This window comes from Mytilus galloprovincialis, chromosome 3 (assembly GCF_965363235.1).
Source record: "Mytilus galloprovincialis chromosome 3, xbMytGall1.hap1.1, whole genome shotgun sequence".
Classification (NCBI taxonomy): Eukaryota; Metazoa; Mollusca; class Bivalvia; order Mytilida; family Mytilidae; genus Mytilus; species Mytilus galloprovincialis.
Window position 1 is genome coordinate 28,634,343 of NC_134840.1, and position 18,114 is coordinate 28,652,456.

Consider the following 18,114-nt stretch of genomic DNA (forward strand, 5'->3'; position numbering starts at 1 on the left):
TAAGTACATTTTTAGATTCAGCATATCAAAGAACCTAACTGATTCATTTTTTGTCAAAATCAAAATAAGTTTAATTTTGGACCCTTTGGACCTTAATGTAGACCAATTTGAACACGGGACCAAAAGTTAAGAATCTACATACACAGTCATGACAATTAGATTCGGCATATCAATGAACCCCAATTATTCAATTTTGATGAAATCAAACAAAGTTTAATTTTGGACCCTTTGGGCCCCTTATTCTGTTGGGACCAAAACTCCCAAAATCAATACCAACCTTCCTTTTATGGTCATAAACCTTGTGTTTAAATTTCATAGATTTCTATTTACTTATACTAACATTATGGTGCGAAAACCAAGAAAAATGCTTATTTGGGTCCCTTTTTGGCCCCTAATTCCTAAACTGTTGGGACCTAAACTCCCAAAATCAATACCAACCTTCCTTTTGTAGTCATTAACATTGTGTTTAAATTTCATTGATTTCTATTTACTTAAACTAAAGTTATTGTGCGAAAACCAAGAATAATGCTTATTTGGGCCCTTTTTTGGCCCCTAATTCCTAAACTGTTGAAACCTAAACTCCCAAAATCAATCCCAACCGTTCTTTTGTGGTCATAAACCTTGTGTCAAAATTTCATAGATTTCTATAACTTAAACTAAAGTTATAGTGCGAAAACCAAGAAAATGCTTATTTGGGCCCTTTTTGGCCCCTAATTCCTAAAATGTTGGGACCAAAACTCCCAAAATCAATACCAACCTTCCTTTTGTGGTCATAAACCTTGTGTTAAAATTTCATAGATTTCCATTCACTTTTACTAAAGTTAGAGTGCGAAAACTAAAAGTATTCGGACGCCGGACGACGACGACGCCGACGCCGACGCCAACGTGATAGCAATATACTGTGGATTCATTTATTTTCGTGGGTATCAATTTTCGTGGATATTTGATTTCGTGGTTATGTCAATATCTGCATACAAAGCATATATAAAATGTACGTTTCGTTGAACATTTAAATTCGTGGTTATCATGTACCCACGAAATCCACGAAAATTGGTATCCAACGAATATTAATGAATCCACAGTACGACGAAAAATTTTTCAAATTTTGCGGTCGTATAAAAAATATTTATAAAGTCTATAATATTTACTTCAAAAGTTAAAACCAAATAATCCCAAACCAGCAATTATAAATGATAGAAGTAATATTCTGATAACAACTGAAAAAAACATGCATATAAAATAAAATCTAAAACCAAGGACAAGCAACAACAACAAAACAAGCTATTTTTTAGGATTAAGCACACTTTTTGTAAGTTTATATTCTTAGGTGGCAATGGAGAATTGTCATACACTATTAAGGTCAAGTTTTTTCTGTGACTGTTAATGACGTTTTTATACTAAATCCATGAGAAGTTGAATTTGTACTGATTGATATTTAGTCTTAGATATATATAATTTTTTTTCTTAGTTGTTATTGGTTTTGAACTAGATTTCAGTACTCTCAGATGTATACTTTGTATCTTTTGTGTATTTGTCAACTGTTTTTGGTGCCTTGTATCCAACAGATTTTTGTATTTGTTACCTCAATGTACCAGGTAAGGGTTGGCTTGCCTGCAAACATGTTTAACCCCACCACTTCTATATGTGCCTGTCCTAAGTCAAGAGCCTGTAATTCGTTGGTTGCTTTGTTGATGCATAGCATATTCGTTTTTACATTTATTGTTTTGGACATAAATTAGGACATTAGTTTTGTTGTGTAAATTGTTTTACACATCATTTCTAGCCTTTTATAGCTTGATATGCAGTATGGGTTTACTCATTGTTCAAGGCCTTACAGTGACATATAGTTGCAAATCTTATACATTATCAATGATTCATGAAACTGTTGTTGTTGCTGCTAGATTATTTTTTATTAGTATTCTATTCTCAGAGATTCTTAACAGGAGTGTAAAATGAAGACACTATCCCAGCTAAAGGATAAAACCCTTCAAATTGTCCCCTATTTCAGTTTCTGTTTGATCGTCGTATTTGTCAATGGGTTTTGATGACAACAGCTTTATTTGATCACTCAGACAGATGAAGGGTAATATTTGTATAAATTTGCAGGATGTCTGATAAAAATGAAGGCACTATATCCATGAAACAAGAATTAATATTGGATATTTCAACAAACCCCCCTCCTAGAAACAATTGTTCACCCATTTTATTTTTTTCTGATTATCAACTCCTTCTTAATTCTCATGAGTGAGCATTCACAATGACATACCTCTTGTTGTTGTGTACTCTGCTACTAGGACAGAACTGAGTTCCTCTGGTGATACATCAAGCATGGAGGAAACTATAATTATAGAAAAATTATGACATATCCCTAAAAATCAAAGACAACTGTTTACTAAAAACAAAAGTATAAAGTTAAACAAGCTAAACAAAGGTTCGAAGCATGTTGACAATAGATATAAGAAATTAAAAAATATATGGGGATACACCACAAGCACGGGGGCACATTCTACTGCATCCACATAGCATGAGCAACAAACCATGCAGTAAATACCGGTAGATATAAGAAATCAAAAAAATTAAGCATAACTCCCTATAAATATATATAAATGTATAAATCCTTGAAATTCCAATCACATATAAATACTGGATAGCAATTTTCTTAAAATTCTTGAGTATTATGAGTATGTCACAAATTTATAAAATAAAACAATGTGCAAAATTATCAAAACTCAATGGACAGTAAATGCAGGAGTTTGTTCAATATTTATCAATCAATATGGAAATGGTGTACAATCAGTTGTGTAAATGCAAACTTATATTATGCACTCATCACTAGAAATTAGCATGTCTGCAAAGGTCTCTCTTGTGGGTCTCATTGGGATTTAAGCGTGACGCGGGATTGCCGATTTGTAAGCGTGACACGTGAAAGTCAAATTATAGTGTCGGGAAAAAGGGAAATGAGGTCTAGCGGGACCAGGGAAATGACAAAAAAATGAGAATTGCTTACGTACATAGTGTAAGCGGGATACAGGAATCTGACAAAACAGTAAGCGGGATCCGGGATCGGAACCCCCCAATGAGACCCCCTCTCTTTCTACACAATCAAACAGTAGACCAATTAAATAACTCTATTAAGAATGCAAAACTAGCTTTAGAATGGCTGAAGTAGATACATGCTTTTATGATCCATTTCATTTCATACCAAGAAAATTATTATGCAAAAAAAATACTTCTCAAAATTTAGATTTTGTCATTTATATAAAACAAAACACAGTCTTAACTGATTTATTTGCAAGATGAAAATAAACTAAAACTGTGTAAATTATAATTTTAATTCATAAGTATTCACTAAATTAACATTACCTTCTTCAATTTTGTTTTCATTTGCAATAGTAGCAGCATCTGTTTTACTATGTGGAAAGAAGGTAATATCACCAATATGGATTACTGCAGCCAAGGTCAGCAGTAAATTCTGAATATCCTATATAAAGAAATAAGAAAATGTGGTCAGAATTCAAATGTATTGTCGCAAAACAAAAAAAGCACAAAACATATAATTATTTGAATGTAATTAAGACACATAGGCTTTTGTCTCTGATATCTCTTAAAACCTTAACGTCAGATAAACAGACATATAAATGGTAAAACAGGTAAACTAATATTCAAAAGGTACTATAAGAGGTGAGCAAACTTCTAAATGGCAGCTAAATGGAAATAATTTTAAAGGGTACTACAACAGTTGAACATTGATCAAAATGATAGACAAACAAAAATCAAAATGGTACAAGAACATTAACAGATAAAATAATTTTTAATCCATGAATTAATAAGTAAACAAACAAGGGTACTCCAACTAGTAAACAAACATTTTTTTAGTTCTTCAATGGATAAAGCACATCAAAATTAAAACAAACAGGGACAATAAACTTGAAGAGGTTACAACACATCCAAAATATGATTTACTAGAACCATGAGTGATTACTTTTAAAATATTTATACATTAATGATCTTATTATTGCTAAAGACTCAATTGACAGAGGTGAAATGTCTGTGATCTATAGTTTGAAAGGACATATAAATGGTAATGACACTAGTATTTGATACTTCTCAGGGAGGAGGGCTAACTTAATGCATGTAAGGGAGGTAATTTGTACCAATTTCTACCAAAAATACTATCATTAAACAAGAATGTGTCCCCAGTACACAGATGCCCCATCTGCAATATCATTATCTACGTCCAGTGGACCATGAAAATGGGAGAAAATCTATACTTTGGCATTAAAATTAGAAAAATCATATCATAGGGAACATGTGTACTAAGTTTCAATTTGATTGGACTTCAACTTCATCAAAAACTACCTTTACTAAAAACTTTAACTTGAAGCGGGACCGAATGACGAACCAACAAAGGGACGAAAGGGACAGCGGACGGACAGACCATCGAACAAATGGACGCACAGACCAGAAAACATAATTACCCTCTACTATCGTAGGTGGTGCATAAAAAATCTTGCAACATCAGACTTATAATTGTAATTTAACTATTTCTAAAAATGCTACAAAAATAAACAATGCTTTTTTTTACTACAAACTTACATCAGCAGAAAATCCAATAAAGCCAAGACATTTTTTAAGGTCCCAGAATTTCTCTTTGTTTTCTTTATTTTGTAGTTTTGTCATTTCAACTCTACTTCTTACATATCTGCAAAATAAAACTTTGTTCATAATCATGTTTAATCAATAATTATAAAACTTTGCAAAAGTCAAGTTTGGTTGCTTGTTACCATAGGAATACTATGGGCGTCTGTTTTTCAATGTAAAGAGTCATTAATTTAAAGACATAAGTCTATATGAACATGTTTTTATTACATCCCTATATGCATATATAAAACATTTCCTTAAACTAAAAAAGAAAAGTCAAATTGTTTATTAATTAAAATATTTATATTTGTTATTAAATTGACATCAATCTAAAAATGAGAGCTTTTGCACCACATACAATAAAGGTTATACAGATACTACTCTGACCTTCACATCTAAGGTAAGCAAATTTTACCTATGAGCATTAACAGACTGCAGATGAAATAAATTAAATTCTTCTGGTGTTAGTCCAGAAAACATCCAATAAAATATATGAAAATTTCTTTCTCCTTCATTCTGGTAGACAACACGAGACTTCTCCAACAAAAACTCTGTCAATTTTGCTGCAGAATAGAGATATCATAAACATACAAGTCATTCATAGGTATGTATTTTTGTAACAATGTCCTGTTTGATCTCATCTCATTTATACAGATACCAAACACATAACTTTTATTCATTTTGTTGAATTTTGTGTAAATTAAATTTTTCTAATTAAAAATTAGAAATGCCTTATTCTTATTTTACACTATTGCAAATCATTTAAAAATTACAAATCAATATAGTCCTCAATATATACAATATAAACTAGTCCTCAACTGTAAATGCATGTAAGCATAAAGGAAAAACAAAACTGAGCATATTTTAACTACTTGTTAAGTCACTGGTATATGAGCATGGAAAATGTATATAATATATAACTGTCAAATTAGCCATTACACATAAATGTTTACAGAATATTTACCTCCAACCAATTTCCCCTGCTGACTAAACATCAATTCAATAAATTTAGCAAAGCGACTAGAGTTATCATTTATCATTGTCTGTGCATTCCCAAAAGCTTCTAACAAAGGATTCACCTAAAACATCAAGATCATATTTAAATTGTGCTAGCAGTTATTCATGGCTCGATTCATGGTCAATTTTCAATCAACAAACTGTATTGTTCCTGTGATTAATAATATTATTATTTAAATTCAGAAACATTTGTGTGCATTTATTATTGCAATTGTTGAACAATAGACACAAATGTGAAATTAATTATTGCAGTTTTAGGAAATACTGTAGATTCATTATTATTATAAGTTGGATACCAATTTTCGTGGATTTTTTGTATGTGGAGGGGAACCACAAAATTCAATGTTCAACAAATTACAAATTTTCTATGGGAATATATGCAAACTTTGTTAGAACCACAAAATTAAAACATCCACAAAAATGGAAGTTTTCGTCAATCAACAAAAATTGGTACCCACGAAAATAAATGAATCCACAGTATTGCATAGAAATAGTTCTATCAACATTTAAATGCAAATATTCATTTTGCAGAAATAGTGAGCCACCTCATTGCCAGTAACTATAGATTGTATAATTACCTGATTAATTTTGTTATTCAAGTTAACCTCTTCACTACCAGTAACTATTGATTGTACAATTACCTGATTAATTTTGTTATTCAAGTTTGCCTCTTCACTGCCAGTTACCCTAGCCAGATGTTGGACCAATAGTTTACATGTTTCAGACTTTCCTGCTCCACTTTCACCACTGATGACACAGCATTGAGAGGTTTTATCCTTCCTCATTGAACCATAGGCTTCCTCAGCTGTACAATATAGATGAGGAGGTAGAGAGGTTAAATCTCCTGTCTTGTGATACTGAGTAGAAACCTACAATAAGAAAAGGGATTGTCATGAATGTTTGATTGATGGTTAACCAGCCAGGGTTTAAGCTAGGATTTTGAGGGCTTTAGTCACTTTTGCACGCTATTAAAATCAACCTTATTTTGTGTAAAAGCAAGGGACCAATGATGTATATTACTAGCTTCATCTTTTGACTTTGTCAGATTTTAAGGGATTAAGGCACCAGCATGATTGGCAGTTATTGTATGATTTGACTGTATTGGTCATTATTATGAAAGATTCTGAAATGGAATCCAGAAATTTAGTTCACTATTTCTCTTCAGTTTGTTCCAGGGGTCATTCCTGATCAACAAAAGATGGATTCTTTTTTTTTAAACAAGGAATCACATCAGAAATTAACTTGCACTGATTATTTCACTTCATAATCAAAATCCTTATAAAAGGTCTAAATCGATATTTGGAAATCATTTCCATCAAGTTGGAAATGTGTAAAATCCTTTGTGGAACTATTAAAATGACTGAAAGGAGATTGTAAACAAATCAACAATAGATCACGTTTACTACTTTCGGTTTTAAAATGAAACGAAAACGGGAAGTGACACGTGGATAATAAATTCAAAATGAGTCCGGATTCATCAGAAAATTATCATTTTTCGATTTAAATTCCTTTAGTAAGAGATATATTTGTCTCTTTCATTTAATTGATTCTAAATGATTGCGTATTTTACGTTTTTAATGTATATAAATAGTCAAAGGAATACTTTCACGCATGCGTAGATCACAATACAGGAAGCACCTGTTTAACTCGTGCAAGTTTTGAATAAACACATTAAAGTTCCTTATTCTAAATTGAAATTGCCGAAAGTTTTTGATGAAAATTTAAATCAAATATGACGAAAATGCTTTCGAATGACGAATCTACGACAAACGACATTCAAATTGTGATCGTTTGAGAAATATTGAAATTCAAATGCGAACTGTCTGGGTTGTTACATTTTTTATTAAATGACGAAACTATACTCCTGGTTGTTGAAATGCCGAGTGACTGATCTTCCTGGTGAAATAATTATGATGGTCATTCAATTATGGGGTTTATTAATAATTAACGGATTAGTGACCCATCCGATGGCGATAAGCGGATTAGTTGTAATCACAACTTGTAACACCTGTTGAAAATGTTAATTACCTGGAGGTCATGAACTTGTCGAAAACATGAAGACAGGTAGATTTATAGTTTTTAATGTGAAATTTTTTTACACTTTAAAAATTAAAGTGGCGAAATTGATTTGAAATACTTTCGTCAATGAGAAAACCCTTTCGTAAAATACGAAAGTGACGAGCGCTAGCAAAATCACTGTAACCAGCTACAAATAATTCATGTATATTACGGACAATAGTATAATAATGAGAAATAAATGTTTATCCTTCTTTGTAAGTGACAAACATTCTTAGTCAGATGTTCAATGTTGGAGTTCAGTCCACATGAAGACATATACTCAGACACAACATTATCACTCTGATTCCACCAGTCTTTGTTCTTGTCATTAAAGTCTTTGGTTTGATTCTTGCTGTGATTAAGCATATTGACCTAAAATAATTCTTTTTTGAAGAGAAAATGAAGGGTGGTCTGCTAGTCTTCCCATTAAAAGGAATCAATGCAATACTGGCTCCAGACAGAGAAATTGTTATTGTTTATGTCTTTTGACCTTGACATTGCCTGTTTTTATTAAACATGTGCTTTTTGATTGCTCCCTTGGTAACTTCTTTTTTCCCAGAAAACTGTAGTTCTAAAATTTCCTGATTATTTGTATCAATATTTACAAAGTTGTTCCCACTGAGAGGAACATATAAAATGTTGAATGAAGTTGTTCATCCAAAATACAAAACATTATCAAAAAAAATTATTAATTAGACATATTTAGTTCAAATGTATCTCTAAAAGAAACTGTGTGTTCATATTACTGGTACCTGTTTGGCATATACTGACAGTTCTTTGAATGGATTAACAGCAAGCAGTACATCACCAATCTTTGTCTAAAATAAAAGGACATAAGACATTTGAGCAAAAATAAACGTTACAAAATGTACATACGGTCATTTAAGTGACAACATCACAGGACATTTTAGTACTGGAATATTAACTTTACTTGTATTTTGAAATAAGTCTACGAGTTAAAAAAATGTTTTTAAAAAATAAGAGAACAAGAATGTGTCCATAGTACACGAATGCCCCACTCGCACTATCATTTTCTATGTTCAGTGGACCGTGAAATTGGGGTCAAATCTTTAATTTGGAATTAAAATTAGAAAGATCATATCATAGGGAACATGTGTACTAAGTTTCAAGTTGATGTAACTTAAACTTCATCAAAAACTACCTTGACCAAAAACTTTAACCTGAACTTCGCACTATCATTTTCTATGTTCAGTGGACCATGAAATTGGGGTCAAAACTATAATTTGGCATTAACATTAGAAAGATCATATCATGGGGAACAAGTGTACTAAGTTTCAAGTTGATTGGACTTCAACTTCTTCAAAAACTACCTTGACCAAAAACTTTAACCTGAAGCGGACGGACGGACGAACGGAGGCACAGACGGACGGACGGACGGATGGACGGACGGACGTACGGACGGAGGCACAGACGGACGGACGGACGAACGGAGGTACAGACCAGAAAACATAATGCCCCTCTACTATCGTAGGTGGGGCATAATAAGTATTTAAGATGAATTTATTTAATTTAATTTTACACCTGAGTAGTTCGACCGGTTCTAGAAAGTTAATGGTAGTGAAGTCCTGAGTATATCCTGAATCAATTCTATTACCAATCACTATTTAATTTTTCTTTGATCTAAATTTCTTATATCTTTATAGCGAAATTTTCCTTGGAACTTGAGATCTTAAGAGCATTATTTGCTACCCTTTCCAATATAGAGTGACATTTTTTTTTATTTTACACCAGAATAGTTCAACCGGCTCTAGAAAGTTAATGGTAGTGTAGTCCTGAGTTGATCCTGAATCTATTACTTCATTCGCTATTAAATTTTTCTTTGTTCTAAATTCCTTATATCTATAAAGCAAAATTTTCCTTGGAACTTGAGATCTTAATAATAAGACATGTACAAATTAAAATTGATATAATTTTGACCTAGACTAATAAAGGAAAAAAGAGCATTATTTGTTACCCTTTTCAATATAGAGTGATACAAAACACAAAAAGGATTGTTTAAATGTACAAACAATAGATCAGATCATCAGAATCTTACGGACTTGTACTCCCAGTACTGCCAGCAGGAAATAACAAGGGATCTTAATGTCAGCAGACTAGGATATAAATTTCAAGCCCAAACTGACTTGTAAATAATTTCATTGCTGAGTTTGAAGTTTTATGGCAGTGCTATTGTGATTTGATTTTTTTTGTACCTCTGTTGTTTTGGACCTTTTAGAGCTGTTTATAATCAATTAAGTTTGAAATATACATGTAGTACAGAAAAAAGTAAAATCACTGAACTCAGAGGAAAATCAAATCGGAAAGTCCCTAATCACATGGCAAAATCAAATGACAAAACACATCAAAAACGAATGGACAAGAACTGTCATATTCCTGACTTGGTACAGGCATTTTCAAATGTAGAAAATGGTGGATTAAACCTGGTTTTATAGCGCTAAACCTCTCACTTTGTTGACAGTCTCATCAAATTCTGTTATATTTACAATGAACTAAACAGACATCATAAATAAAATTGTCAAAATATGGTTACAGCAGTCATCATTGTGTAACAATTATAAAAGCAACAATTTAACAGAACACAAAAACATCTATCTACAAACACATTCATTACTTCGCATGTCTGACGTCAGAAAATTTTATATGTCACATAGTTTTGACGTTCAATGTTTATACAAACAATTTTAAAATTTCACATCGGCAATGTTAGCATACAGGGTTAAAAAATCAAAAGTATGTAAGAATTAAAATAGTCCAAAAGTTCTATAGAATTTATAAGAATCCACAAATAGTTCATTCCACTAGTGATTGAATAATTTTGACGTAAAGACTTGTTTTTTTTGTGGAAGGCTGCTGTAGTCTCTTTTTTCATCCTTTATGTGACTTTTATCTTTTGGTTCTCAAAAGAATCCATTCTAAATATATCTACTGGAACTTAAGTAGCATTTTTCCACCTCTTATTAAACTTACATATATCTGGTCATCTTTATATCTCTTTTCAATGTGTGACAGTACACTTTCTTCAGATATATCACTCAAATTCTTTAAATTATCTGTTTCTCTTACTTGCGGTAACTTAACCTAAAACATTTAATTTACATTTCTATTAGTTTCATAATGAGAAAGTAGACAGCAAATACATTTCAATTTTTTTTATATATATATATGTGTTTATGCATACAAGATCATACAAGAAGTTGTCTTGTTACAATTGTACTGTAAATAGATCAGAGCACAAAATTAAATTAAACATTGTTATCATTCATTACATTTGATAGAGAATATAAGATAGACAGACAAGAAGTAGTTATGCTTAAAAAGAGAGAAAATACAATGGGGACAATAACTAGAGGCTCTAAAGAGCCTGTGTCGCTCACCTTGGTCTATGTGAATATTAAACAAAGGAAGCAGATGGATTCATGACAAAATTGTGTTTTGGTGATGGTGATGTGTTTGTACATCTTACTTTACTGAACATTCTTGCTACTTACAATTATCTCTATCTATAATGAACTTGGCCCAGTAGTTTCAGTGGAAAATGTTAGTTAAAATTTACAAATTTTATGAAAATATTGTTAAAAATTGACTATAAAGGACAATAACTCCTTAGGGGTCAATTGACCATTTCCGTCATGTTGACTTATTTGTAAATCTTACTTTGCTTAACATTATTGATGTTTACAGTTTATCTCTATCTATAATAATATTCAAGATAATAACCAAAAACAGCAAAATTTCCTTAAAATTACCAATTCAGGGGCAGCAACCCAACAACAGGTTGTCAGATTCATCTCAAAATTTCAGGGCAGATAGATGTTGACCTGATAAACAATTTTACCCCATGTCAGATTTGCTCTAAAGGCTGCGGTTTCAGAGTTTTAAGCCAAAATCTACATTTCACCCCTATGTTCTATTTTTAGCAATGGCGGCCATCTTGGTTGGTGAGCCAGGTCACGGGACACAATTTTTAAACTAGATACCCCAATGATGATTGAGGCTAAGTTTGGTTTAATTTGGCCCAGTAGTTTCAGAGGAGAAGATTTTTGTAAAAGATAACTAAGATTTACGAAAAATGGTTAAAAATTGACTATAAAGGGCAATAACTCCTAAAGAAATCAACAGACCATTTTGGTCTTGTTGACTTGTTTGTAGATCTTACTTTGCTGAACATTTTTGCTGTTTACAGTTTATCTCTATCTATAATAATATTCAAGATAATAACCAAAAACAGCAAAATGTCCTTAAAATTACCAATTCAGGGGCAGCAACCTATCAACGGGTTGTCCAATTCATCTCAAAATTTCAGGGCAGATAGATCTTGACCTGATAAACAATTTTACCCCATGTCAGATTTGCTCTGAATGCTTTGGTTTTTGAGTGATAAGCCAAAAACTGCATTTTACCCCTATGTTCTATTTTTAGCCATGGCGGCCATCTTGGTTGGTTGACCAGGTCACCGGACACAATTTTTTAACTAGATACCCCAATGATGATTGTGGTCAAGTTTGGTTTAATTTGGCCAAGTAGTTTCAGAGGAGAAGATTTTTGTAAAAGATGACTAAGATTTACGTAAAATGGTTAAAAATTGACTATAAAGGGCAATAACTCCTAAAGGGGTCAACAGACCATTTTGGTCATGTTGACTTATTTGTAGATCTTACTTTACTGAACATTTTTGCTGTGTACAGTTTATCTCTATCTATGATAATATTCAAGATAATAACCAAAAACAGCAAAATTTCCTTAAAATTACCAATTCAGGGGCAGCAACCTATCAACGGGTTGTCCGATTCATCTCAAAATTTCAGGGCAGATAGATCTTGACCTGATTAACAATTTTACCCCATGTCAGATTTGCTCTAAATGCTTTGGTTTTTGAGTTATAAGCCAAAAACTGCATTTTACCCCTATGTTCTATTTTTAGCCATGGCGGCCATCTTGGTTGGTTGGCCGGGTCACCGGACACAATTTTTAAACTAGATACCCTAATAATGATTGTGGCCAAGTTTGGTAAAAATTGGCCCAGTAGTTTCAGAGGAGAAGATTTTTGTAAAAGTTAACGACGGACGACGACGACGACGGACGACGGACGCCGGACGCCAAGTGATGAGAAAAGCTCACTTGGCCCTTTGGGCCAGGTGAGCTAAAAACACAATTGTCAATACTACTGTGCTATTTCATGGTGGTCAGCACTTATTGGTTGTGTCAACACTACTGTGCTATTTCATGGTGGTCAGCACTTATTGGTTGTGGAAGCTGGAGTACTACCTGGAGATGTCCATCAGCCTTTGATAGGAGGTCACCTCCAAATATCAAAATCTTATGATGTGTCATTGTTGAGAAACATTTGACATTTTGTTTTATTCACAACAAATCATATAAATTAATATAATCTTCAAACAGAAAGTATATTTTCCATATGTATGAACACTGAAATACATAGTAGCTATCAGATCTATGAAATATATTTATAGAGAAATGTCACTGAAAGTATGGTCCAATTTTTTTTGGTGGAATTGAAGGGAATGTAAATGGATTTTACCATAATATCATACTTGTCTAGCATCCCACAGAAACTATGATCTCTAAGTGTTCAGTGAGATGAAATGATGGAATAAAAAAAGTTACCAATTATTAAAGGTAACCGATTGCAATTAATAACCCCCCAAATAAATTATAATTCATAAAGTATGTCAGTAGGTGTCTAATTTGCAAGTTGTATATAGATGCTGTATACAGAAAGATTTATAATTTATAAGTATTCTAAAGGTGAAAAGTAAGATAGAAGGTGACAGAGTTAACCTTTTTTACCTTGGTAATGTCAGCAGTCTTCCAGATTTTAGAAACATAAACTTCTTCTTCATCACTGTCATCATGCTTTACATCCCTTTCTTCATAGAAACATTTTTCTTCAATGTTTATTCTTCCAACAGTTTGTTTTGTTTTATTTTTTTTCCCACCAAAATCACTGCCATACATTAACATATACTGCCTTCCTTCAAGAAGACTATCCATTTTTCCTACACTTGAATGGCGGGGTTTCCTAAAAATTATCATTTTCAAGTGGATAAGAACAAGTTTTACTCTTCCTTTTTATTTTTAAAAACAATGAAGTTTGTGATGATCTTCCACAGGAAATAAGACAAAATATCAACTACTAAGTAAATAAATTGTTTATTTATATTTTTCCTTCTTTTTTAGTGTTGTCTGTTTGCTAATCATTCATATTGAAAATAAACAAGAGTAAATAAACAGAAAGTGTGCACATGCTAAATTGTATCACCTGTTTTACTTATGATTTAATTCATGTTGAAAGTCTGTGTTACTACAAGTATCAATGATCCATGAAAATTAAGTCATGTTCAGATGCCAAACAGACATGTACACTCAATAATAATTCCATAATTATATTGATTTTAGTATCAGAGAAACAGATCAAACCACAAAATCATAATATTGACCAATGAACCATGAAAATAAGGTCAAGGTAACTAATATGAATCATGCCAGTGGGACACGTACACCTGACAATCCTTCCAAACAATAAATATAGTGACCTTATAGCTTATAGTACCTGAGAAGTAGACAAACCACAAATACTAAACATTGTTTTAAACCATAGAAATAGAGGTCAAGATCAGATGAAACCTGTAAGTCGAACATGAACACCATTCCATAAACAAAATATAGTTGACCTACTTCTAATTGTATTTGAAAAATAAACCAGAATACAAATGCTTAATATTGACCATTAAACAATGAATGAGGTCAATGTCAACTGAAACCAGGTAAACAGACATGGGAATCTTAGTCATTCAATATTTGTAATTCTTTTAACATTTGAATTCATATTTCACCTCCGCACACGAAACCAATGAAAACTGGTATCTAACAAATAATAATAAATCTACAGTATATTTGACTTTCTTGTTTTACTTATTCTTATTTACAATAATTCAAAGTTTTTCACATAACACATGTGTTCTATTTTTTGTCATGGTGGCCATATTGGTTTGCAGACAGGATAATTGTACAAAATAACTAGAAATGCTTAGGGGGATCTTGGCTAAATATTGATGCGATTGGCCAAGTAGATTCAAAGGAGAACAATAATTCCAAATTGAGTTCTTTATAGAAAATATATCATTTATATTATTAAATGAATGTATATAAAGAATACTATAATATTTTAATTGCAAACTTTTGATATATAAAAGAGGAAAATTAAATCTATTCTCACATCTACAACATTCAAAAGATACAAAATCATATGAAAAATACTTACACTGTTTTACTGTTAATTCTAATTATATCCCCTCCTTGTAGACCATCATCCTCATCTTCTGCATCATCATCATCATCTTTAACATCTAGTTCTGATGATTCAGAATCTCTGTTAGTCTTTCTTTCCCTCTTTAACAGGAGAGCTTTAATCTCATTACTTCCAGTTAAAGCTGATGGTTTATTTCCTTCGTTGTCTAAAGCATTTAAATCTGCTTTTTGCTTGATCAAAGTTTTAACTGTTTCCAACTGCAAATGAAAGCTATATCTTATTCATGATGTTAAAACAACCGACTCATTTTCAACTATACTTTCTGTGTATAATTTCATATGGACATTATTCCTTTACCTTTATAACAACAGTACAAGCAATGGTTCCCATTGATTCATAATCATGCATGCTAGACGTACACTTAACTTCGATAAATTGAAAGACCATGATTACAAAGTTTGCCTTGTTAACTAGTTTAACACCACTACAATTCATATGCATGTCTTAACTCTCTTTTGTCATATCTAAATGATTTTGTTTATTTTGAGAATTGAGTTTTATTGGCAAATCCTCGATTGTTTTATGGTCATTTTATTCACAGCTTTTCACAGACTACTTTAAGAGTAGGACTTATCGTGTCTTCACTAGTCTATTGCTGAAGACTGTATTTTGGCCTCTAGAAATATTTAAGATATTTTTTATTCTTGGGTTGCTGCCACCTTGGCGTAAACCCAAACATCTCCTTTGTTCATATTTGACTGTATTGTTGAATACTGTATGTTATCCTATAAAGGAGTTTGGGTTAATTTTATTGTTGGTATAAATATTAATTTTTTTATTAGTAAATCAAAACCATACTTAATAGTACACAAATGTTCTTTCACAGTACTTCATTCAGATCTGTACTTCATGTCTTTATGTCTATTTTTTGTTGTTACGGAGGAGGGAATAAGAGGGATGGTAATATATCCCCCCTTCTGTGTTTTGAATGTTATGTTTTTCTTTGTATTGATATGATGAGTTCAGCCTTATTCAACTGATTTTTATAGTTTGTTCTTATGTTGTACTGTTACACAACTGTTCTGGTTGGGGGAGAGTTGAGTGCTTACATACATGTTTAACCCCACCAAATTCTTTAAGTGCCTGTCCCAAGTCAGGAGCCCTTCAGTCAAAATGTTCGCTGTTATCATTTTTATTTACAAATTGTTTTGTTATAAATTAGGCCATAAATTTTCTAAATTGATTTGTTTTGAATTTTTTATGTCTTTGCCTTTTATCGCTGACTTTAAAGTGTGTGTTTTTCTCATTGTTGAAGGCTGTATATATGGTTGCCTATAATTTCTTACATCCACTTAATTCGATCTTTGTCGGATAGCTGTCTCATTGGCAATCATACCACATCTACTTATATCTATATTTAGATATATAAAATGTCAGAGCAATGGTCTTTGAGGGTATTTTCATCCTATCTGCATCTTTACTCCAAGATATCAGACTGTAGGTCATTTCAGTATTTGAAACTGGCTCAAATACACACTAATTATGAGTAAGCAAGTCATCAACAATTAGCTAAACACAAAACTCAAGTTACAAAGTAATCAATTTCACGAAATGTTTTACAATAAATAAACTGACCTGATTAAATCTAGAAGCTACATGCAATGGGGTCCAGTACAGGTTATCTTTAATATTTAAGTCTGCTCCGTGTTTCATAAGTAACTTTATGACTTTTTTGTACCCATTAGCACAGGCTATGTGTAACTGAAAAAAAAATACATGTAAACAAAAAGTAACAGTAAACAAAATAATCTTCAATCAAGCCAGGAACAAAAACAATACCAGAATGAAAAATTTTACTTCCTTCCCCGTTACAAGTCTAACTCTATATTAAAGTATAATTGACTCAGGCACATCTCAAACAGACAGGAGGCCACTCCTTTGACCAAAAGTAAATGTCCAGGAAAAACTGGATGGTATTTACAATAAAATATTAAGCTTAAGGGCATACGATACAGTTTTGATCCTGTATTTACAAGTTGATGAAAATTTGCATATAGGCTATTTTAAACCTGATCAAATCAAATATGTTATAAAAAATATACCTTCATGTGCTACTTTTTGAGTAAATTGAGGTTCAAATTTCAGATATTTCCTCAAAATACGGATTTGTGGACATATTTTTCCTTTCGATAGAAATACATAACTTTTTTGTTTTAAAAGATAAACACGATCTGTTTTTTGTTAAATTATTTGTAATTTGTGTGTTATATAAATATTGCATAAATTTTTACATTTTATTTTTACAAATAACTTAAATTTATCAAATGATCATGAATGTAGGAAAAAAACGTAATTTTTGGCTGTATATTATCAAATTTAAAAAAATTGCACTATTTACGTTTTCATGAAAATTGGTACACATAATCTTCTTACGTAATCAAGCCAAATGTCAGTTTTAAAAAGGAGGTCCATGAACTCGTTTTCAAGTTAAATCAGTTTAAATGTTAAAAATTAGCCGAAAACTGCATCTTTTCCCGATAAGTCACTGTTTAACGTCGCGAAAATAACAATTTACGTTAGCAACGTCATTATCTCCCCTGTTACTGTATGCCCTTAACTACAACTATATACACTGGATATCCTGCTGTCTATTTCAGATGTTGTTGGGTCCAGGAGATGGTATTCACTCTGGCCCTGAAGTCCTCTAGTGATCCAGACTCCACTGCTGATTCAGTGAGTTTATTCCACTCTCTAGTTGTTTTTGGGAAGAATGAGTCCTTCTTCACTCTAGTCTGTCTAAATTTGTGGGTGCCCCTGGTCCTACTGTCACCTGATGCATTGCATTTGGCTGGATCAATGGCATTCAACTGGTGTTGAGTCTTGTAACACAGCACTAGACTGTTTCCAGCATGTGTGCTGCAGTGATTCCTATTGAAGTTGGTCCAGAAGCTTTGTAACGCATCCAGGAGTTAAATTGGTGAGGATCCCATACTGAGGAAGTATATTCCAGGGTTGTTCTTTCTAACATGGAGTAAGCTGTAGCTTTTGTTGCTGGAGTACACCTACCCAGATTTCTCCGTAAGAAACCTGAGTGTCTTGGCTTTCCC

General features: G+C 32.2%; 1 protein-coding gene across 7 annotated transcripts in view; it reads right to left on the reverse strand.

The window, feature by feature from the left end:
* Window positions 1-18,114, reverse strand: part of LOC143067624 (unconventional myosin-XVI-like) — a 121,885-nt gene that overhangs the window by 72,583 nt on the left and 31,188 nt on the right. For all 7 annotated transcript variants that reach the window (XM_076241013.1, XM_076241009.1, XM_076241014.1 and 4 more), the window contains exons 7-17: window positions 16,643-16,768; window positions 15,020-15,264; window positions 13,546-13,777; window positions 10,705-10,815; window positions 8,469-8,534; window positions 6,300-6,527; window positions 5,606-5,720; window positions 5,057-5,204; window positions 4,597-4,702; window positions 3,364-3,481; window positions 2,267-2,338 (exon numbers count right to left, since the gene is read on the reverse strand). In XM_076241013.1, coding sequence (XP_076097128.1) covers window positions 2,267-2,338; window positions 3,364-3,481; window positions 4,597-4,702; window positions 5,057-5,204; window positions 5,606-5,720; window positions 6,300-6,527; window positions 8,469-8,534; window positions 10,705-10,815; window positions 13,546-13,777; window positions 15,020-15,264; window positions 16,643-16,768 — 1,567 coding nt within the window. The remainder of the gene's footprint in view (window positions 1-2,266; window positions 2,339-3,363; window positions 3,482-4,596; window positions 4,703-5,056; window positions 5,205-5,605; window positions 5,721-6,299; window positions 6,528-8,468; window positions 8,535-10,704; window positions 10,816-13,545; window positions 13,778-15,019; window positions 15,265-16,642; window positions 16,769-18,114) is intronic.